We start from the raw sequence: 24,048 nt of genomic DNA on the forward strand, positions 1-24,048 counted from the left end.
ACGACTAACGTTTGTTCAACATATCTAATCAAAAATTGTACTTAAAATATTTACTAGCAGTTATACAAATCATTTATAAAATATTCTTAGAAATAGAATTTATCTAACCGTCTGTTCTCATCGTTTTACCATTGAATTACAATTTAACACACCCATTACAGTCACCGCTACTCAATAACGAGGTATACTCGAAATCATCATTTATTTTCAAAACGTTTTTCCCGATTTTCAACTCGATTATACATAATAAGACATATAAACAACAAACATGATTGACAATTTTATTCGACAGTAGTTAAAAATATACCTACGTTATTAATTAACTTAATAAGCTTTCCTCGTTATCTGATCCCAAATTTACAGACTACAGAATATGTTAAAATTATAAGCATTTTCGTTCTTTTTTTTTCTATTCGCAATAATAAAGTAACTGGTTTAATTTCTGTATGCTATTCGTTTTTCTTGCTAATGTATTATTGAACTATCAAACTAGAGATAGATACTCATAAAAATACGATTAGAAACCAAATCGGCAACCGAACAACACATACACATAAGTTAACACATATACACGTGACACATGAATAATACATCGCCGTATTATGTATAACACATAACAAATAAATAGTTCGATATAATATCAATAACGTTTGAATTTTTTGGACCGTTGCAAATTCAAGGACTCATTGTCACTGTCGCCGTCCGATATAATTCGTACATGGTAAATGGAATCTTCGGATTTCGAAAGAACAACAAAAACCCTCATTGTGTTTACATAATATTTTTTTTCTACCGTTAACCACACCCACACACATACACGTTGGCCATCCGTATCAGTGGTCCTCTAGTATCTGTACCCGTTGAACTGTCAGTCGAAACTCCAAGGACTATCAGTGGATACCCCACCCCCGTAACCGGTAACCAGAAAAGAGGAGAGAGGGCTGGATGTCGATCGCTTTATATACGTTTGCCCGATCCACCGTCAGCAACACATGAATTGTTGTCATATCGTTTGTCTGAAAATCAATAATAGTAACATATAAAACGTTAAAATTATTTATTTATTAAATTATTTTTAATAAAACATCGAAAACTGTTTAAAAGTTTAATAAAGTGTACTTGTTTTGTATTAAAAATGAATTGTCTGGTTGTAGCGGTCGTGTATGCGACTTCAGTGTTTTTAACAGTGTGCGGAGAACAAACCAGAGAAGTATACATACAAAATTACGATAAAGTTCAAGACCTCGAAACCTCGGCTTCGGGATACATATACAGGACGGATGGACAAAACCCTCCGATATTCATTAAGCTTGGAGAGGGCAACAATGAAAAGTTCGATGCCATATTGGAAAGTAAGAAACAAGTTTGAGACTTTTATACAAATTAAAATATTAGAATATACGAGCAATATCTTATTATAATTAATTAAATATTATTAAATTGAATATTTCTTAAATGAAAAACAAAAACATTTTTTTATTTGAAATATTTCTGATTTTCTTAAGCAAATCATCCATTGAGTTTTAGCATTACACTAGATAATATTAATATTTATATAATAAAACAAAAATAATATAATAATATAATAAAAACAATAAAATAATAATTTTTTTTTTTTATTAAAACATAATTTGATAAAACGCTATAAACTACGGTCGTATTTTTGAAAAAATAAATAATTGTGGTCAATTACTAATCAATTATTAAATAGGAATACGTAAAATACATGTATTTTATATGCCAGGTTTCGCATATAAATTTAAAATTTAATAGACACTTTTTAAATAATATATTCAAAACCAAAAACTAAAACTTTCAATAACAATTTTACTTTCTACTGCTATAGCACTATATATTATGCAAGCCATTCTGCGTATACCAAAAATTGTATCAAATATACCTACTGAACACCATACTTTTATCGTCAGTTATATGAGGATTTTATTGCACAAGTTTTAGTTGAATCAGAAATAATTTGAAAACTTTGTGTTATAAGCTCTTCAAGTAAAAATTCAAATCACAGACTATCACATGCAAAACTTCAGGTAATCTAATCATTAATATACATAATATAGCCATTATACGCATGTTATCAAAATCTAAAGTAAATGTATCAAAATGTGTTTCCTCAATTAATAAGGGAAAATAAAAATGTAACTCCATTATGTAGTTTACCAACCCATTTTATAATCACATAATTAGGTACACAATCGATTAATTATATGAACTCAACAAAATAAATATTTTAGTTTGATTTATTTAATGCCTTTCGATATTTCAATGATATAATTAAAAACATAATATTATATCGCTAAACATTAGTATAAAATAAAAAATAAAATTTGGTATTTCATACAACACTCGACAAAACAATATTTTTTTATTAATTTTAAATTTATAATTTTTATATAAAATAACAAAAAAAAAACACTTTTACTTTGAATTTTTAAATATTAATATAATGAGTAAAATGTATGAACACAAACGGAATTAAATTTAGTTTTATTGAAGGTAGTTATTCGAGTTTTTATATAAATAGTTGAAAGTCTTTATAATTTAAAAACTATTATAATATGACAGATTAACTTCAACAAATAAAGTTTAATTTTTTTTATTTTATACATTCATTGTACGTAATACATTAATGTTGAAATATTAATTTTAGTTTAAAATTTAAAATGATCTAATTATTATTATTTGAAGTATCATGATTACATAACTTTTATTATCCACCAAAAATAACGTCATTTTAAAGTCGTTTGTCTTTTGATGATGATAATAATCATTCAACAATGTTATAAATCTGTACGAAAAACTATGTCAAGATTGAAAAATGTAAGATTTAAAATTATTTATTTAAGCTATGACAAAAATACATTCTTAAAGAAATGTCTCGTGAATAATGCATATAATTTATTACACAACTTAAAGTATTATTTTCAGCAAAAAAAAATGTATATTTTAATGTTAACAGTAATACAAATGTAAGGTAAACATATTATATTATATTTTAGTTTCATTTATTTTCTCTATTGGTCCAAGCAATTTAATTTGTTACGTTAAATATTATCTCGATTAATTGGCTCACATTTTATCCATTGGTTGCGATTTCTATGGAATATTAAAATTATTACGAAAACTACCATCAATAATAATGTCAATAGTCACATCTGAGACTACTTTAGAGTTTAGATAAATTACCATTAATTCCATCGATTAAAACTGATTGGTATGAAAATGATTATTTTACTGGCGAACTTCTTTGATTTATTACTTTGGTAGTTTTAAAATAACATAAATCGGTGCGGTTCCCCAAACGGCATAAAGTTAATCATATTTGTTTGTTTGAATAAAATAACAGTTCGGAACCACAACATACATTATCGTACTAGAGCTTAGAGATTAGGTAACAATTTTTTATTATTAAAAATATAATAAATGATAGTCCATGGTAAGGATTATAAATTTCGGAAAAAAACCAACTGTTCATAGCTTTTATTTTATAATGCAAATTTTGGATATTATATTATTATTGTTTATAGCATAAAAACTTTAAAGGTATCTAATTTTATCGGTTAAAAAAATTTTTTAAGTTAATTTGTTTCAGAGATTATTTGTGTATTTTGAACTCAGGTAACCTACTGATTTAACGATTTAATATTATTATTATAGAGTATATATTTAAATAAGACAATTATTTTATCATGCTTTCAACGTCATTAAAGATAAATAACTCCATTTCAAACTTTTATTATACATTCTATAAATAATGAGAATACGGTTTCCATGTAATGTAACCGAACAAGTACTACAATTTGAAGAAAAAAATATGTATTTTGTATCAAGTATTTATGGCATCAGATAAATAATAATAACAATACGATTTTTAACGATTATTGATAAATTATTTTTAATGCAGAACGCGAAAATAAATACTTGAATATCAATTTTTGCGCCATACTTGACACTCCTAGTCCATATATATCCATTTTTGGGATGCAACTTATCAGAAAACAGAGTATGAGACATAATATGGTAGTATTATTATAGTAGTATTTCGTATAAATATCATGTTCATTATTAATATTTTTTATTTGTTCTGTACCTATTTATTTTTGGTTCTACGAATTTCAATCTTTATTTCTTTTAATTTCAACATAATATTTTTTTTTTATAACTTTTTTTTTACAGTAAAGTATACTAAAATTGTTTTAAGATGAATTAATTTATAATGTAACGCAATTTATACTGCAGAGATGTCAGCATCTCAATTAGTTTGTAGCAGTGTATTATATGATACTTCCAAGCTGCAGGAAACAAGGCGAATAAAATAAGTACGCAAACGTCTGTATTTAATAAAAGCTTTTCAAAAATTTAATTTTTCGCGAATATTTACATTTTAATTGTTTATTTTGTGCAATTCGTAAATCGTTATACTTTTATTCACAATTTATTTAATATTTTGTAAATGTATTAACTTTCCTTCATATAATTGCAGTGTTACCTATATATATATATTGTTATGACTTATCATAGAGGGTGATTTCCTTGTAAAAGACCGTCTAGTCCTGCTCCCTGAAAACTTTCTTACGTGAGCTTTTTGAAAGTCGAGTCAACCGATACCGCAGTTGGTGATGGTCACCGACGAAAACTAGTCGTCCAGATCTTTACAACGAGTCGTTGGGGAAAAATAAGAGGTTAGCGAAACGATCGCGTATAACGACGGTTTCTATTAATATTTTACCTAACGCGGCGCTAATAATAATTAGCCGTCAGTTCGCGTGTTTTTACACAAAAGATCGTGTCCACCGATAGGGTTTTCTTTGTGTCCCGACATATTATTGCCACGCAGGGCAGTGTTTTATTACTCGGCCGATAGTGTAGCCCGGGCCACCGACGTCCGGTTGTAAACGATTACGCCACCTCTACAAGAGTTTTAACATATTATAAAAAAAAAAAATACCTGTTCGCGAGGTGATGTACCCAAAATAGTTACGTAAATTGTTTTTCGTTAAATTACGTTCGCGTGCCCCGCTGCCGTTCGCTTAGAAGAAAGGAGAGCACCCGCCGTTTTCATAAATGCGTATTATTTTTAATATATTTTTATTATTACAAAAATCAATAGTCATCGTTGTTGTTGTTACTGTTTAGTCGGTTGAACTTGAATACTTCGCAGTTCGCGGATCGACGATCGTCGTGCCCTTGATGGAACAAATGACGATTTGTCGGCTCACGAGTTTCGCCGCGGTACAGGTGATCCGAATCGATTATTAATGTCGTCGAGACGACCGCGCACAAGAGACCCTTTTGTGTTATTTTTTTTTTATTTACATTTTTTTTTCTACTATATTTGTTTTGTCTTTTTTCATTGATACGATTTTTTTCAATTACATTTTAATTAATTACCTACGCGATCCGATCGGTCGCTATGAAATCTGCGACAAAGGTCACACGCAACTCACACCGCAGTGTCGTAGGTCCAGCTGATGTAATAACTATGTTTTTTTCAGTTTTACAAACATCACGAACTCTTCGTTGTAGGTACTTTCAATAAAAAAAAAAATGCATTTTCATTATACAATTTAATAAACGACTGTACCTATAGTCAACTAGATTTTAACTATATAGTACTATGTATACATTTCAGCTAAAACGGATCGCGTAATTCGAAATGTTCGATTATGTTGTTTCTATAATCCCGTCTATTATTATTATTACGCGGGTACATATTGTATACAGCGTACTTATGATGTAACGGAAAAATTATACAAAACACATACATGAAGTCTTCGATACTGTAATGTGGCACACTTTTATATTAGTTGTGTTAGTTTTTAATGTAAAAATTGATAGTTTTGAATACATACATAATAGGCATACCTATTGCAGAATTGCCATTGCGAATCACGCAGTTGATATTTATATCGATTCCGTATTGCAATAAGCATAAAGAGATATATCCGCAGTCTGGTCCGTGTCGCAAATGTTCGATTTTCGTAAATTATTTTGTCTCGCTTTACACCAATCAATCTCGTCTTATTAGGAGCTGTCTATCGGCGATTCGTAATAGTAATTTTTGTTAAAGCGTTAAATTATCGTCCGAATAACACGCTGATCGCAATGTAATTGAAACATTATGCGTACAACATCGTATCCGGCAAAAAACCCTATGTACATTTTCAATAAAATATTAATTGTCAACCTTTTCGATTGTTAAATCTAATTCTGTAGAATTATAATACTAATCGAAATATCTAACTATATAGGTATTATAATTTATAATGTATTGTTATTAAATGTTATCTCATATTATTTTGTTATTGTTGTGTACCTAACTATATTCTTATTGAATTGAAAACTTAAAATTGTCTTTCCCTTACAATATGTTCAGTAGGTACATAGAGACGTGAAGACATTAGGTATAACGTCAAAACTAAAAATGTCCTAACATCGTAAATAAAGTATTACAGGCTGTTTTAACGTCGGTTTAAGCCAGTTCAAACCAAACAAAAATATTAACTTTTATCCTGCTACCGTGATGATAACACAACACAAAAATTAAAGATTTCTATTTACAAAGTAAGCCCTAACAAACTTTGAAAGTTGTCTGATAATCCCTATCAAGGGCCTCATTGGCCCCGGCCTAATACGCCGCTGAACAATTTTTTTGGTTTTTTTTTTTCAAAGTTGACTGCTAATCTTACGGTTTAACGTTTACACAGCTTAAAAAAAATAATCGAAAGAACCCATCGGCTTATAAAGCATATAATTCTAATTACTGTTTGTGTATCAACATTATATTGTCGTCTATGACGTAATAATTTGATGGTTTTCATTATGTACAGATTTCAAAAAGGAAAATGGCTTTCACGGATTGCCTGTGGCCAGCGGTAAACCCGCGTCGCCATACCACATACCAGTCGTCGGCGAGGAGAAGGCGGTCCACTACAACACTGGTCGTAGCATCGAAAGCGGTTACAAACCGAATTCTCATTTCGGAGACCCGATCGCAGACGACATTGACGACGGGAGATACGGGCTGGACGACGCGGACGATTCACCGTCGCCGATCTCGGACGTCGATGGCTACAATAATTTCGATCACGACGATAACGGCGACGGATTTGACTTTGGACCGTCCCCGTTCAAGTACCATCGAGACGTGTCCAACGACGGCTTAAAAGGCGACACTCTGGGATTCGACGATCAGGTAAGTGGATCATCATGATATTTACAATCGTATATCAAAATCGTCCGTTTACAAACTTAAGTTTATATCGTAATCTGGCGTACTGTATAGGTATATAGCATTATAAACAGCAACCGATCAATTGATAAATTCTTAAATCGTTTCGAATTCCGGCCATCGAGTGGTACAATATTTATAATTTATGAACATCGTATATAGGTACCTATTTTATTTTGAAAAAATATACTATAAGAATATTAAAAACATAACCTAACCCGCATAACTGAACGTCGTTTTCCGATTTGAACACAATTATCATTTTCTATACATATTATGGTATGATTTTTAAATATTTCGACATTTTGGTTTTTTTTATGAGTGTCATCAAAAAAATATATGAATAGGTTAGGTTATAAACACATGACAATTTAGCCACAAAAATTATATCTTCCAAACGATTTCGGCTTTTCGTATTTTATTGTAATACAAAATCGAATAACCGTAGAAACTTGAAATTTTCACTAATTGTTCGAATTATCATTTTCTATATACAGACTATAATCTTTCAGAATATTTTTACTTTTTTGTGCTTTTTATAGGCAACGATTTTTTTTTCAAAATTCTTAAAAATATAGTACAAAATTCAACAAAATTTGTTCTTATCTTTTAATAAAAATATTAAATATACAGTAGCATAATTTTTTGTTCAAAGCCATTCTTCATGGGCAATTATATAATATCATTGAATTTGAATTTAACACACCTATAAAAGTGGCCCACTCGTCACCTAAAGTACAGTAGCGGTACTCACTTCTTGCCAACTTTTTTTTTTTGATTCACTAATATCAATATATTATTCTATGCATGTGTTCAGTACTCATATTTGTTTAGTAGATATTTAATATTTGAAAGTACTTAATTACATTGGTCATTGAAATATACAAATTCGAATTGGATAAAAATAAAATCAATGTATAATAACATTATGCCTTTCGAATGAATACAAAACGATGAATGAATGAAAGATTTCAAAGTGATTACATTTGCAATTCGAAACCCTCTCACATGTTAGACCGAACAGACATTTTAAACATTGTTATGATTTATGACTTCTATTTTTCTTTATCTTTACATATTTTAACGCTTTTGCGTTTTTATCCCATTTACTTCTCCTCCGCCCTATATAATAATTTTGTTTTTCTGAAAGTTCAGAGGCCAAAAGTTTACCTAACGAAATGTCTATGCACACAGTTGTGATTTATGCACGTCAACGATTTCTTCGTATATAATAAGTACCTAATAATAATTCCTGTCACCGGGAATTAGTTTTTTATAGTATACCTGTATCTATTGATGAAATAATATATAAAACGATGAGTACGATATAGAGATGAACTAAGTGGTTTTATTGGAATCCATTGTTTAACAACTGAGCGTTAATGTATAACTATGCGATTTGATAATGATGATGAAAATAATATATCTACAGACTATATTATTTACTTATTAATGTATAATTCGTTTTAATTAATTAAAAGTAAATTTAATTGCAACATTTTGTTCGAGCTTTATACCCCAGGCGGCTACTTTATTTTTATTTAATTATAACAAGGTATAATTATAAATTTATAAAATAAAAACTAAAAAAAAATCGTTAATTTATCATATTATTTTCTACGTGGGAGTAGTTAGGATTTCATTCAGAAGGGAGAAAATTAAAACTCGATTTTTTTTGTTTTTTAAGTATTTATTTTTATTTTTAAATTATATCAAAGACAATCATCTAATTTTCACAGAATCAAACTATTGTACCAATTGTTAAAATGATTTTAATGTAAAATGTACACGTTTTGTATAAATAAATAAAATTCAATTTGAGTCGTAGGTATAGTGCCCGTCTGCCCCATCTTCGCTACAATGATTTTCTGTCTTCTCATTTCGTAATTCCAACATGTTTAAAAATAAATACAAATATTATAGCAAAGTAGTGTAAGTTAATATAAAATATTAATTTGATCTTAAAATACACATATAAAAGGCGTATCAAACACTTACAGCTAAACATCATATAATAATAATATAATATTGTACTTGCACTAAGTTATCTGAAAAAAAAAATCTATTACGGTCTGTAAATAATTTTTCACATAATTTTATGATGCTTTTATAGAATTATTTCGGATCGCCTTATACACACAACGAGTACAAGTCGCCGAGCAAACACCATCACTCGAAGGCGGGCGGCTCGTTCCAAAAGGCCGGCCATTACTTCTCGCAGGGCACGCAGGGCGACAGCGGCTACAAGAACCATCACGACTTCGACAAGGGCCACGCCGGTAAGTACGGCAAGGACGACCTGAAGAGCCACTACAAGAAGGCGTCCGGGCACGTGGCCAGCCACAAGAACGACGGGGACCACTACGGCAAGCACAAGAGCGGCACGCACGGGGTCAAGGGACACAAGTTCGGCGAGACGGAGAGCCACAAAAAGGGGCACAAGACGACCGGTTTCCACAACGTGTACCACAAGGACGAGTACAACAAGGAACAGAAGTTCTACGACGACGCGCACAAGCACGGCAAGTACGACAAGTACGGTGGCAAGCACAAGGACTTCACCCAAAAGGCGGGCGGCCACAAGCACGGCACCAGCCACGAGTCCGGTTACGACGAGGCGCACAAGGGTGCGGCGGGACAGTTCGACAAGGGCAGCTACTTCGACGCCCATAAGGGGCACAGTGGCGAGGCCGGTCACAAGTCGCACCACGACCACAAAGCCGAGTACGACACGCTGTCCGACAACAAAAAGTACGGCGAACACGAGGCCGCCGGCGGAGATGACTTCTACTGAGCGAAGTGCGGCGCCGACTTGCAAGTCTATACTAAGTAATTTAGTAATATACCTAATATGATGTATAGTGTATAGTGTACTTGGCGGAAGTAAACACTTCCGACAGACTTGCTCTATATAAAACTCGGTGCATATATAGCTTATTACTATTATCGTTGTTTTATGCCGACGATCGTGCGTGCAGCGTGTGTGTATATTATATAATATATAGTGTCGCGTCCATTTCACGTTCTGCAGATAGGTCTTGTGAAATGAACAGAAATTTTATCCTCCGACTCACAAAATACGTTTTTTACACGACGTGTAATTAACACGATATACAGATGGCTTTTTACGAAACGGACATTGAAATTCGGTAGTATGGAACTCGTTCTACCACTATATTATATCCACATAGCGAAATAAACGTATCGCGTTCAATTTTTGTATAAATAGATGCGTTTATGTAAATTCACTTAATGATTTACTAAAATGTATAAAAATTATTTTACCATCGATGAATTTCTTTTAATCAAATCTTTTCTATTTTCAAAAAATGTATTTCAATACTTATTACATAGGTATTGAAATACATTTTTTGTACGCGATGTATAAACAATTTAGTTTATTCGAAATGTCTACCCGTTTCACGAAACCTATCTGCGAAATGGACGCGATATATACATACACCTATTTACCTATATAGTATGTTATTTATACTTTTATAATAATATTATAATGATATTCAGTATGATTTTTTAGGTTAACACTAAATTTCTGGCCTGAATTACGTGAATTTACCTGAATCGATTTTTGTCAAAGGTATGGGCGTGTATCTAAATGCACATTAATTTTTGGAACGTTTCAAATTTAAGGATTCTTTATCATGTACAGTTTTTGTTTTCTCCAAAACTCATATTTCTATTAACTACAACATTACTATATTTTTCAAACCCCATTAAGGAAGTGTTATGAAGTGATAAAAGTTAGTCCTACTTAAGTATATGGTTTCTAAAATAGTAAATAATTTAAAACGTTTCGATAAATGTGTATAAGACGTATCCCTAGCTTGTCAAATAAGTCTCGATTCAATGTAACGTAATCAGCCAAAAAATTAAATGTTAATACCTGAATAACAATCATACTGTGTATTTATATAACTATACGAGTTAAGTTCTTTAATTAATTTCTAAATATACGTATGTACATATTATTATTATTATTATTATTATTATTATTTGTGTGCATTCGTCTACTCAATTGATTAACTACTACCCTATGTACAGTTCACTATTATACTTAAATCATATTAATATTTATATGCCTATTATATTATATTATATTATCAAAAGCAGAAGGAATGTGAATTTTAGCAATGTGGCTATAAAATTAAAAAATATACCTATTTAATAAAATCATATATATAGGTAATATAAATAAGTATGATAACGAATGCAATTGAACCCGTAAAAAGGATGGTTGTATAAAAAATAAAAACAAAAACCCAAGGCCTCGTTTGACCTCTGAGTTTATATTTTATACCCAATTATTAAACGACAGTTTAAAGCCGTGATTTAAAATCCTATTATCGAGATTCTCGGTTATGTAATAAAAAAAATAAAAATAAAAAAAATACGATACCTACCTACCATTCACTTTATTATTATATTATCATACCTATACGAGATATTATACATTTATATATTACACATGCAATGCTCTCCTTATTTTATTGAAAAAAAAATGTATATTAGTTTTATACGGTTTAGAATTTGTATAGGTATCTCGTATGCCTATTATACCAATATAGACTATATCCAATTTATAATATACATACCAACATACCTATATACGGTTTAATAATCATAATACTTTGAATGAATTCATCTGCACACACGCCTTCTATTCCATATAGTACCTATAGTTATAGGTACGGCTATACCCTAATGATGACGACGGAGAGTGGTTTCTGTATCATCCTACAAGTTTCCAGTATAATCTGTTTATGAACATTTTTATTTTAGCATTATAATTTAATCGATTCGATATTTTTCATACTTATTATAATTTACCTAACTGCTGCAGTAGGTAGTCGAATAAAACAGCATCTGTATATAGAAAATATGCACGGATTTTTCCTTGTTTTTTTTATTGTTGTGTAACTTTATACTTGTACTTAAGCGTATCATGTGTTTTTAAATTGTAATTAAAAATAAATTTTTATAAATTATATATTTTAATGATGAACGTACCTATTCGATGTTCGTTTTTGTAAATTCGTTGAAAATCCCAATCGTTCATCGTCTGGCCCATTAGCTCAGTTGGTTAGAGCGTCGTGCTAATAACGCGAAGGTCGTGGGTTCGATCCCCCCATGGGCCATCAAATTTTTTTACGCATTAATCTAAATTTAAGTTATTTTATAATATTAAATAAGTTAAATATTAACTTACAGTATACTGTACTAATTTAATTTTTCTGAATTTACATTTTGTACACTTCACAAAACAAGTATAAATAATAATATGTACCTATACTATTATTTTTAAGAGCGTTTAATTTATTTTTTCATTCTGGCACTCATCCAAAATGAACAATTCTAATATATAAAAGCTCTCTTCAGTAAAGTGGGTACTCAAGTCATATATACATATTTTAATCTAAATACAATATCGCGTCAGATTCACGCCATCTCCAATAATAAATAAAATTTCATAAAAAAAAGAAATCTCCGCATAGTACCTATATAAAGAATAGCTATATTATTAATATTATTTTTTATTATTATTTTTTTTTATCAATTATCTGTTTATCTTTATAATAATATATTTGAAAAAAAAAATGTAAAGAAACAAAATTAATAATATGATCTATCTAAATTATTTATTTATTTATTTATTTAACGAACGAGGCCCTTTTTTATATTCCGATGAATATTATATTATTATTATTTTTATATTATTAAGTTAATTAAATATATTATACAATAGAAGAAAAAAATGTTTACTATATTATACAAAACAAGGGTCCAAACTCGCGTTCGACATTGACTTTTTCAGAAGTTCTTTAGCTAAATAGTTTGTGGTGGCATAAAAACAAAAAAAAAAGCGGTAGATCGAGTGAAAAGCTAGGATACCCGGATCCCGGGTACCTTAAAGCATATTAGTGAAACAAGATCAGTGGATTCAATTTTACCGTTTAACAGACCTCCCAAGCTCTAGTAAATCTTATAGCAGCAGTTCGCCTTCACTCAGCCAACCAGGCAATGTCAAGCCGATTTGCTACTGAAGAGAATTTTTAAAACACATAAACTAATTTTGGATTCGTTCAGGTTAGGATGTCACAATAACTGTATTGTGGATCAGAAGAACACATCCTTATTCAAGATGGGCGCACAAGGGCACAATAAAATAACTCAACAATAACACTAATATACATATTATAGGTTTAGTTCATTAGCCAATCTAATAATAAAACCTAACGATTTAAAAACTTTGCAGCATATATTTGTTACTTACTATTGCACTTCCTGTAAGAGTTTGAGGTGAACTTGAGACCGAGATCTAAAACACTATCAGTTACGTGCATAATCATTATGTACATAAACGATAAATAAAGCTACTTCAATCTTTTTAAGCACTGAGTTAACCCAAACATTTAAAATATATTATATATATATAAGAATATAACATAAATAATATTATTTTCATCGAAATGAAAAATTACAAACCATGTTAAATTTGTTAAATCAAAAAAAAGTGTTGGCCCATGGGGGGATCGAACCCACGACCTTCGCGTTATTAGCACGACGCTCTAACCAACTGAGCTAATGGGCCCGAGTGGTGGGGAATCGATATCTTATACCAATTAGAATAACTGAGCTGACAAAAAAATACCAATAATTTTTATTAATAAATGAAAAAATTAAATATAACACTATTATTAATTATGTTTTATTATACTATAAATATACTTTTATCATTATCAATTGCCTGTATGAAATATAAATGTAATAAAGAGGAACATTATTATAATAAATATATAGGTACCTACCTGGGTATGTAATCATTTTCACTTTCATTCTTTTGGACGTAAATTTAGGGCTGGATTAAAGAAGGTAGAAGCCACACAAAACTCAATAATAGGAATAATTTATGGGTATATTGGGTATAATAAATAAATAAAATTATTTAAATAGGTAATACCTACTTACCTATATCATTTTTAAAATTATATCATTAGTTATTAATATGCAATATGTGTTCAAACTTAAAGAATTTCATAAAAATTAAAATAAATGACGAATATTATTTACAAATAAAATAACAAAATAAACAATTCAATGACTTTTTTCTTAAAAACTTAAGAAAAAAATCAATATAAACTATTATTTAAACATAGAACATTTTTAGATAGCACCCATTTTTTGACTCTAAGAGTATAGCGATCGATGTATTATTGATTTTACAATCATATATTTTTATCTTTTGTAACTGAAAATATTTTTTCCATTAAAAAAAATGTACCGATGATCAAATTCAAAGGAAATTTCTGCAAATAATAAATTGAATCAAGGCAGTCTAGTTTCTACTAAGTTAATTTTTAAAAATAAAAACACTCATGATTCATGATATATTATATTATAATATTCATAATCATTATTTTTTTGTAAATACTATACGTACTTAATTAAACCTAAACATATTAAAAAAATTACTCAAACTTAATTCTATAAGTACTCTGGTGTTTGATATAACTATAATTTTCGAAATAACATTAAATTGTGTGTCTATTTTTATGAAACTGTTGCGAATCTATCAGGAATTCATCACTCTGCGAGATCTAACAATTTTATATTCTCTGCAGATTAAATCGAAATTTGAATATACTTAAATAATTTTTATTACAATCAAAAATAAAGATATGGTTAAGTAGGATTTAATTTTCAGAAAGTTTAATAGAGTCGACGAAAATAGAAAAATAAATTTTCTAAGTTCGACTAAAAAAAAAAAAGTTACCACAAGTAACGCATCACATACCTACACACATCTCGATTACATTGTAGATATTATATCATTTAAAATAATATTACTTAAGACATTATTAAACAAATAAAAAATTTTAGAGAAATTAAGCTCGATATGAACCTATAGTCTATATAACCCTAAACTTGGTGTATTATAATAAAATAAGTACATTAATAACTATGTATACTGTATTTTATGTGCATAATGTCTATTGATGTGTATTGTTTATTAATTTATTATGCTGTATCCACTGTGTAGTTTGTTGAATATGCCTACTTTATCATTTATATATTAAAGGCAGGAAAAATACCTACCCCGAAAAATGTCTGGATTCGGCCTTGAGCGCCACTATGCATTCTCAACACAATAGGTACTATACATTGTTTTGGCTGGTACCATTATTGTATAATGGTGCTTGGTACTTAGTAGTATTGGAAATAAAGAAAAATATTTTTTGGGACACCGAATAGCAGTATATTATATATAGTATAATAAATAACATTACAACGTAAAATTATTTTATTTATAAAACTTATCATGGGAAAAATGAACAAAACAATTTTCGAGTAAGAATACTTATATATATATTGGTTATAGACATAAAACACTAAACACACTGCAGCCACCAAAAACAACAAATAAATCTGTGTCTGAAAAGGCCGATTTCCCTTTTTTTCGACCTTCGGAAATTAAGTATTTTATTGTTTTTATTTTTAAGCTTTCGTGCTAATAAAAGTTTTATTTTTCAATATATCAATTATTTTTGCACTCTCGTGTACCCTTAGTCTTATATTGAATTATGTCCAGTACAAGAAAACCAGTATAGAACTTTGAAATATGTTATGAATGTATGCCTTGAAAGTTAAAATTTTATTTTACCGTAAAATCATATTGGCCATATTATAGCCATATATATTATCTAATTTGTTATTGTTTCGGATTATTTCTTCTGTCAGTATTAAAAAAAGAACATTGTACGAAGTCAAGACGCCATGGCGTATAATGTACATAGAAACATGAAATATTGTTTATCGTATATAGTGTATGAAGAGAATCAACCTGACAACGCAGTATAATATTACAATAGCTATTAATTGTCATTTATTGTCATAAAAACAATTTATATCAGTTAAGTAAAATAATGAAAATGTAAGCACATAACAGAAAATCAACAAAAGCCATACTATAGAGTCATATTATAGTTGTGTGAATTACATTTACGACGCATAAGAGTATAAGACACAAAAATCGCATACTGCAGCATTACAAATCCTACTTGAAAATATTTCTTACAAACTAATAAACTATTTAATATTTTCCTTCATTGCAACTACAAACAATTTTACCAATCAAAATACTACTCCCACTTTACTACTGGTTACCACAAGTCTACAACTAAGACTTCCATCTGTTTAGAAACAGGAAATATAAATGTGTTTTCACTATAATAATAATGACTAATTATGGTAGGTATTTGCTCTCCAGAAGCTATACAACAATTTATTGATGTGATTCTGGAGAATAATAACCTTTTTTATAGTGACCTAAATCTGAGATACACTTTGACATCGCAGGTCAAAACTGTTATTTTTTGTAAGAAATAAATAAATTAAAAACAAAAAAATTAGTATACTATTTAAAAACATTAATTACCTTGATGGCCGGATCAAAAACCTTATAAAGTTCACTATAGTGGACCTTGTCCCGCGAGCCATAGGTTGGAATCACTTTAGGCCTTGCCACCCCGGTCTATAATGGCTGTCGAATGTACGAATCGAAGTAAGAAAAGCTCAAGAGAACGTCGTCATACCCGCTACTTGTTTCCGTCTTACAAATGCTATGCATACCTATTAAATTGCAGAGCGTCCAAATAATCTAATTAACTCCATTATTTATTAAATAAAAGAATTATTAGATTTGTTATAAATTTAAATTAAATAATATTACCTAAAGCCTTAAGTAGATTTGTTTTTTATACTTCAATTTTATTTTGAAGTGAGTTAATTGCGTATTAATATTTCTAAAAAAAATTCCCAATCTTAAAATCCTCATGACTTGCTTAAAAACTAAAATTTAAAAATAAATGGAGACCTAGATAATATTTATAAATTAATGATTTCAAAGGAAATCAATTTATACAAAGATTAAAATTAGTAGAGTATTAGTCAGAGTTAAATAAATTATTATTTATTCTAAACTTAAAATTGATAGGTAATATGAGTAGGGCTCGGATATTAATGCATAATAATTAATAAGCAAATAAAAAAGCTTACGATTATTGTTTTAAAAAAGCAAAATAGAAGTATATTTAATTTAAAAAAAGCAAAAAAAAAATCATGACCAAAAACTAACACGAACTAATTAAAAAAAAAAAAGAATTAATTACCCTGTATTTCTGTAGATTTGCAGTAGTGAAACTGACTCTATATTGTCGGATGGAATATTTTTATACACAGAAAACGACTCTTTACATCCACTGAATTGATCGGTGCATACTTCATTCAAGAGGTTTATTCAAATTACAACACTAAATCTTAAAATTTGAAACGTTAGATATCGATGTTGTAGGCATACTGACCGTACAGGTACTGCTTGCTATAATATGTAGATCGATAATCTATATATTTAATATTACATAATATATTTAATAAACAAGCAGATAACGAAAACAATAATAATCCAACACCTAACGCATTCTGGGTTTTTACGTTTCTTATTACCTAATTCAATTTTTTATTAATACTATATAGCAGCACAACTAACATTTAAAAATCTACAGCTGAAAATACGGAAAAAGGCAAAAATAAATTGGTTTATTTGGAATCAGATTGACGCGATACGAATTTATAAATAAAAATTAGATTTCTATCTCATATATATTATATATATATATAAACAAATAGCTAAATTCTATTTCTAAGAATATTTTATAACTGATTTGTATAACTGCTAGTAAATATTTTAAGTAAAATTTTTGATTAGGTATGTTGAACAAACGTTGGTCGTAAAAAACATCGCATGATGTTCAAAAACATTTTTTTTTTATTTATTTCTCAATTATTTTAAAAAGATCTGTAATTTTTTTCTACCAAAGTACCAACTAAATCAAATTTATTATCATTAGGTATCGGATTTTAATGCATAATAAACAACTATAAAAATTTTTAGTTAAAGCACACGATTGTTTTAAATAAACAAAAAAGAAGTATACAGTCTACTCTCGATAATTCGTAGATGGGGGGACTTTTGAAAAATTTCGAATTACCGAGAGTTCGAATTGCTGAGTAGTTCAAACATCGAGAGCAAAAAAAAATTGAATTACTGAGACTTAAGAAAAAATAAATTTTATTGTACGTTGATCTTTATTAATGTACGACTGTACGTATATAATTATTAAATATTTCAAAAAATTAGTCGGTACCTATTACCAGTTATATATTTATTGTTTTTAAAATGTAAATTAAACTATATAGTATATAATTATACTATGAAAATTAAATTTTTTTTCTCCAAAATTGCCAGACTTGTAGTTTTTAAAATTAGTCGTACTTTTTAGATGACCTTTATTTTACAACCAACCAAACGAAACCAAAATAAAATTACATATAAGCTAAATTTCTACACGATTTTATAGTAAATTATTAATTAAAAGATTATAAAAAATATATTTGTTAAATAAACTACGAATTACCGAGCGTTGAACGGATGAAACTACGAATTGTCACGAATTAGTGGCCAATTTTCTCAAAATTTAATTTCGAACTATCGAGTGTACTTAAATGAATGGCTTATAGTTTTATTTGAATTACCGCGAGATTTTCAAGAGAAAGAGCATTTAATTCGAATTACCGAATAACATTTCGAATTATCAAAAGTTTGAATCATCGAGAATCAATTGTATTTAATTTAAAAAAAAAAAATCATGACCAAAAATTAACACAACTAGTTAAAAAAATTAATTTAAATTAAAAAAAAAATAATTAATTACCTTGTATTTCTCTAGATTTGTTGTAGTGAAATTGACTCTATATTGTCGGATGGAATATTTTTTTGTACAAAAAACTACTCTCTACATCCACTGAATTGATCGGTGCATACTTCGTTCAAGAGGTTTATTCAAATTACAACACTAAATCTTAAATTTTGAAACTTTCGATATCGATGTTGTAGGCATACTGACCGTACAGGTACTGCTTGCTATAATATGTAGATCGATAATCTATAAATTTAATATTACATAATATATTTAATAAACAAGCAGATAACGAAAACAATAATAATCCAACACCTAACGCATTCTGGGTTTTTACGTTTCTTATTACCTAATTCAATTTTTTATTAATACCATAGCAGCACAATAAACATATAAATATTCTACAGCTGAAATAACGGAAAAAAGCAAAAAGAAATTTGTTTATTTGGAATAAGAATGACGTGAAACGAATTTATATATAAAAAATATACTTCTATCTCATGTACAAAAAAAGAATCATAATATACTTTAAAATCCAAGTCCTAATTATAAGTAAAAGGACGCACCACCCGCAAATATTATGTTGTCTCCATCTTAGTGTACAGGTAGTTTAACTATATAAGAACTAAGATAGAAACTACAGAAGACGGGTATAGTATCTACTTAAATACTCTGTTAGATCTTAGGTATATTTATAACAATTAAAATATATAATATGTATTATGTACTCGTACATTATATTTGTAGTTAAATTTGTTTTTTAATATTTTTTTAAATATATTCGTATATAATATTATATTATAGTATTATTGGTTAGTTTGATACTTTTCAATCAAAGTTCTATTATAATATTATAGTATAGTTAGTATAGTTATTGTAAATGTAAAATGTGTTTACTTCTGTATTATTGTATACCTACCATCACTGTATTCATTAAATTATTAAACCAATCAAAGCAATATCATACATTTAAAAGGTTTTAGTAATTAGTATAGTTACTAATTTTAATTAATTTTTCGTAATGAATATAAATTTAGTTTGCACTTCTATAAACGAAATTGTATCGACATGCAGTATCACAATTGCTGTTCAATAACATTATGAAGTAAAATATGTCTTGATTCAATATGCATATAATATTTATGTTTTTAAAAAAATACTTATAAAAATGCAAAATTAAATGTTATATTTTTAAAAAAGCCACGTTTTTTTCAAGTTTTCTCCGATTATGTCATTATAACCAAAAAGTATTGTAAGATATTTAAATAAAACATCATCATCAAATAATATAGGTACAGAATTATTATAATATTATTTACTTATTATTTAATTCTAAATATTAATCGTATTTATGGTTTGGATTTAGCGTTATCCTCGAGGGAAACTCAAATGGAATAGACTTGAAATTACAACATATAGCAGCAATATAGTACCTACCTATAATATAGCAATGTTATAATATAATATTATAATATTATAATCATATTCCTATATTATACATTATACATATACTAGGTATATACAAAATACAATAAATAATGTTTTACTGTTTATTAATATTATGTAAAAATAAATTTTAAAATATCTGTTATTTGACGATAAGAAATAATTGATAGAATAATAAATTAGATGAAAATAAAATATTATTCATAACAATTTAATCATCTAAATATAGATAAAAAAAAAACAATCAGACAATATTTTTATTTACTTTAATTTTTTATTATTACTTGTCAGAAAATTTAAACGCTCAAAGTGTATCAGATATGATAGATAGGACTATCTAGTACCTATTATTTATATTACATTGTTGCAAAGGCAAACATATTAGCTAGCGCACATATATATTATAAAAAAGAGCTGATAATTCATAGGTGGATATTTAAATTTTTATCTAAATTTTTGATAATTTAACCAGCCCCGTACAGTAAATTTTTAAATTTTTTATGAATACGAAAGATATTTAGGAAGTTTTACTTTACCACGATAACATAATAAATGATCAAAAATCTTACCTTTTAATTTTTTAAAGTCAAACCTGACGAAGCATTACAATATTGAAAATGTTCACCGTATCTTTTTAAATATTTAAGCTCTTCCATTTATTGTATCTCTAATTCTTGGTTCTTTGATTTCTTGCCGTGATACTCTTTGCATTTTCGTTTATTCTTTTCTCTGACTTTTTTCACAATGCAGGCTCTTCATCTGATATCTAAAAAAGCCTCTTTCTATCCATCTTAAAATTTACAAAATAACTCTAATATTGGTTGCTATATTAATTAAAGTTATAATATAACTTTTTTTGTATAATAGAGAGGTATAAATGGTAAAATATGTCAAATACGAGCCATAGCCATTTTAATATAACTTTAAAAGACTGTAGTCTATGGCGTATGCTTATTTAAAAGTATACTATTTTCAGCGTGGTAGTAGAAACTCTGGGAATCAAATGTCCGACGGAAATACTAGTCGATCGAGTTAGTCGAGTGTTACTCTAGGAGAAACAAATTAGTAAAACTATAAACCACTTGGTTAAATTGATGGCACAAGTAAATCGAGAAACAAGTATTTGTAAGTAACGCGTGTTGAGCAATATAAAAAATAGATGTGTATTAATAAGTGTAGTAAATTTGTTAGATCAGTAAACAAAATATCCCAAATAAAATTATTAAAACATAATTTCGATATGTATAACAATGAATCAGTGTTTAATGTATTAAATAAAAATGTAACAATGATAAATTGATAAATAACGGTAATAATAAATAACAAACTATAGGAAAAAATATTAAACATAGATAAATATTATATATTAAGCAAAAAAAAAATTTCAAAATTCAAAATACACCAAAAATCAAATTTAATGTCATGTATTCGAAATATTTCGTATATTACCTATTATTATTTTATCGATAACCAATAACCATGCTGTAACAAAAAATTATTTGTTAAATCTTGATTATTAAAAAATATATTAACAACAATACAAGTATACAAAAAAAATGATTATAATATCATTAAAAAAACGCTAAAAGATTACTTCGTCCTGACAAAATAATTTTTTTAATGAAATTCACATTAAAGTTCACAGAGTGAATCGTCGGGATAACTATTTAATGCGATTGAGCTCTGCGGGGACACAACTCTGACTAATTTCGCGGACCGAGTCGATTAAAATGCCGAACTAATATGTATATTATTATATTATACGCGAAGGACAAAAGTCGTAAGTTCAATCGATTCCCTGCAATGAGCCGGAAAACATAAACCTATATAATGTTTTCAAAAAAAAAAACAAAAAACAATAAAAAAAATTAACATATTCAATTTGTTCCATCGCTGCTGTAATTGGCTATAAAACACTTGGGGAAAAAAACGTTGGGCAACAGACAATTGGTCTTTTTGTATAACAGTCGTTAAATCAAGGTATGTACGCGCGATGTACCTATCTATAGCTAGTATACATATATGCACCACATCCCACGTTGTAGGTATATCATCGGTTTTATGCAAACATTCATTCCTATCCTCATTTAGTCCGTTGCCTGCAAACGATGATATTCCCACGGGATAAATTTATACTTTTCCGAATCGTCAGCGATATTTATTGTTAAGAAAAAAATCTTATATCCTACTGTACTGCAACGAATACACGCCATAGTGCAATACGGCTGAATGCTGATGTACCTATAATATTGTGCATTTCTAATTATGATTTCTACAATAAAGTATGTAATATTATAATGATAATATAATATAATGGGACAATAAAAAAAATTTAAATGATAATAATAAGTTATAATAATAAACTCTCAAGTGCTCTCACGTGAAAATCGTTTGTTGCGATGCGTACGTAATTTGAATTGAATTTATTCAATATTATGCTATTTATCTTGATTATGTACTCATTTTACAATAACAACTGGTACATTTTACGTTTAAATATTATCTCAATTTAATATCGAAATTCTAATAAGCTTTCCGGCACAATTGCGCAAAATAATTGAAAAATTGAATATTATATTAAAATACATAAATATTACTGTGATTCTAATTCTGAAATTAAAGTATAATTAATTCAGAGAGTATAAATTCGTCGTTGAAACGGTGCGGCGAGATTGAAATTACTTTTATAGCAACGTAAAAATGAATTTTATTATTATTATTTGTTTTTAATATTCTAACGTTTTTATTCGTTCTGCACGTAAACCTAGTAACTTTCTGGAGTATTAAATTCGCGCAAAGTCAAACATGTATTTTAATGTACTAAGCATTTTGAATAAATGTATTACATTTGTTTTTACAACGTTGTAAATTCTAAATTTAACTTTTTTTACATCACAAAAGATTTTTTTAATTATATTATAGAGTCTTCCATGTGATTTTGTTGAATGTAGCCATGTATATAATTTGTTTTGTTAATACAATCCGTAACCGTAAGCAGTACCTAGTTAGGTACTTACGCAACGTACAATATAAGTAAATTAAATCCCATACAAGGTAATGTTAGGTGAAAATAATAATGTTTTTACATCTTGCACAAAATAATTATTAAATTTTACTAACTTGACTGGTCATAAATCATTTAGTTTATAAATATATATTATGTTACCAAAAGTACCTGCTAGTTACAAATAATCCGAGTATCACGTCGAATCCAAAAAAGCGAATGTCAAAATAGCGACGGCAAAATAACTACCTAAGCATAAAATAGCTATAAATGACATATTAGCGAATGTTCAAATTATTATTATTATATGTACTTAGTAATACATAAGGTTAAAAAAATTTAAAAATTATACGTACTTGTAATAAATTATAGGCTATGCCTTTCAAATAATTTATAATATTTTTTTCCTTGTATTGTTTTTGATTTGACAAAATTCTTAATGGTTTTGTCTACTTATGTATTGCTTGATTTCCATGTATATATTCGTCTGTTCTTGTTTAAGCCTTTCGATCAGTTTCCAAAGTGTCTGTGGTGGTAACCATGTAGACATATTAAACGATACCACGATTCCGACCTATATG

General features: G+C 28.2%; 1 protein-coding gene, 3 long non-coding RNA genes and 2 other non-coding genes across 6 annotated transcripts; 4 read left to right on the forward strand and 2 right to left on the reverse strand.

Moving 5' to 3' along the window:
- Window positions 1-476: 476 nt before the first annotated feature.
- On the forward strand, window positions 477-11,235 carry LOC114132214 (uncharacterized). Its single transcript, XM_027997614.2, has 3 exons — window positions 477-1,352; window positions 6,846-7,210; window positions 9,360-11,235. Exons 1-3 carry the CDS (start codon window positions 1,136-1,138, stop codon window positions 10,038-10,040), a joined length of 1,263 nt encoding a protein of 420 aa, XP_027853415.2. The 5' UTR covers window positions 477-1,135; the 3' UTR covers window positions 10,041-11,235.
- LOC126551171 (uncharacterized) lies at window positions 3,659-4,381 on the forward strand. The gene is made up of 3 exons (XR_007605045.1): window positions 3,659-3,845; window positions 3,920-4,035; window positions 4,192-4,381. It is a non-coding gene; the product is annotated as an uncharacterized LOC126551171 (long non-coding RNA).
- A 1,090-nt stretch (window positions 11,236-12,325) lies between the features above and the next one.
- On the forward strand, window positions 12,326-12,399 carry Trnai-aau (transfer RNA isoleucine (anticodon AAU)). The gene has a single exon. It is a non-coding gene; the product is annotated as a tRNA-Ile (tRNA).
- Window positions 12,400-13,779: 1,380 nt separating this feature from the next.
- Trnai-aau (transfer RNA isoleucine (anticodon AAU)) lies at window positions 13,780-13,853 on the reverse strand. The gene has a single exon. It is a non-coding gene; the product is annotated as a tRNA-Ile (tRNA).
- A 3,583-nt stretch (window positions 13,854-17,436) lies between these two features.
- On the reverse strand, window positions 17,437-21,337 carry LOC126550932 (uncharacterized). The gene is made up of 3 exons (XR_007604974.1): window positions 21,033-21,337; window positions 19,033-19,263; window positions 17,437-17,639 (listed from the first exon to the last, which is right to left on the reverse strand). It is a non-coding gene; the product is annotated as an uncharacterized LOC126550932 (long non-coding RNA).
- LOC126550931 (uncharacterized) lies at window positions 19,576-22,954 on the forward strand. Its single transcript, XR_007604973.1, has 3 exons — window positions 19,576-19,667; window positions 21,440-21,588; window positions 22,102-22,954. It is a non-coding gene; the product is annotated as an uncharacterized LOC126550931 (long non-coding RNA).
- The last annotated feature ends 1,094 nt before the right edge of the window (window positions 22,955-24,048 follow it).

The sequence above is a fragment of the Aphis gossypii genome, chromosome 3 (assembly GCF_020184175.1).
Source record: "Aphis gossypii isolate Hap1 chromosome 3, ASM2018417v2, whole genome shotgun sequence".
Classification (NCBI taxonomy): domain Eukaryota; kingdom Metazoa; phylum Arthropoda; class Insecta; order Hemiptera; family Aphididae; genus Aphis; species Aphis gossypii.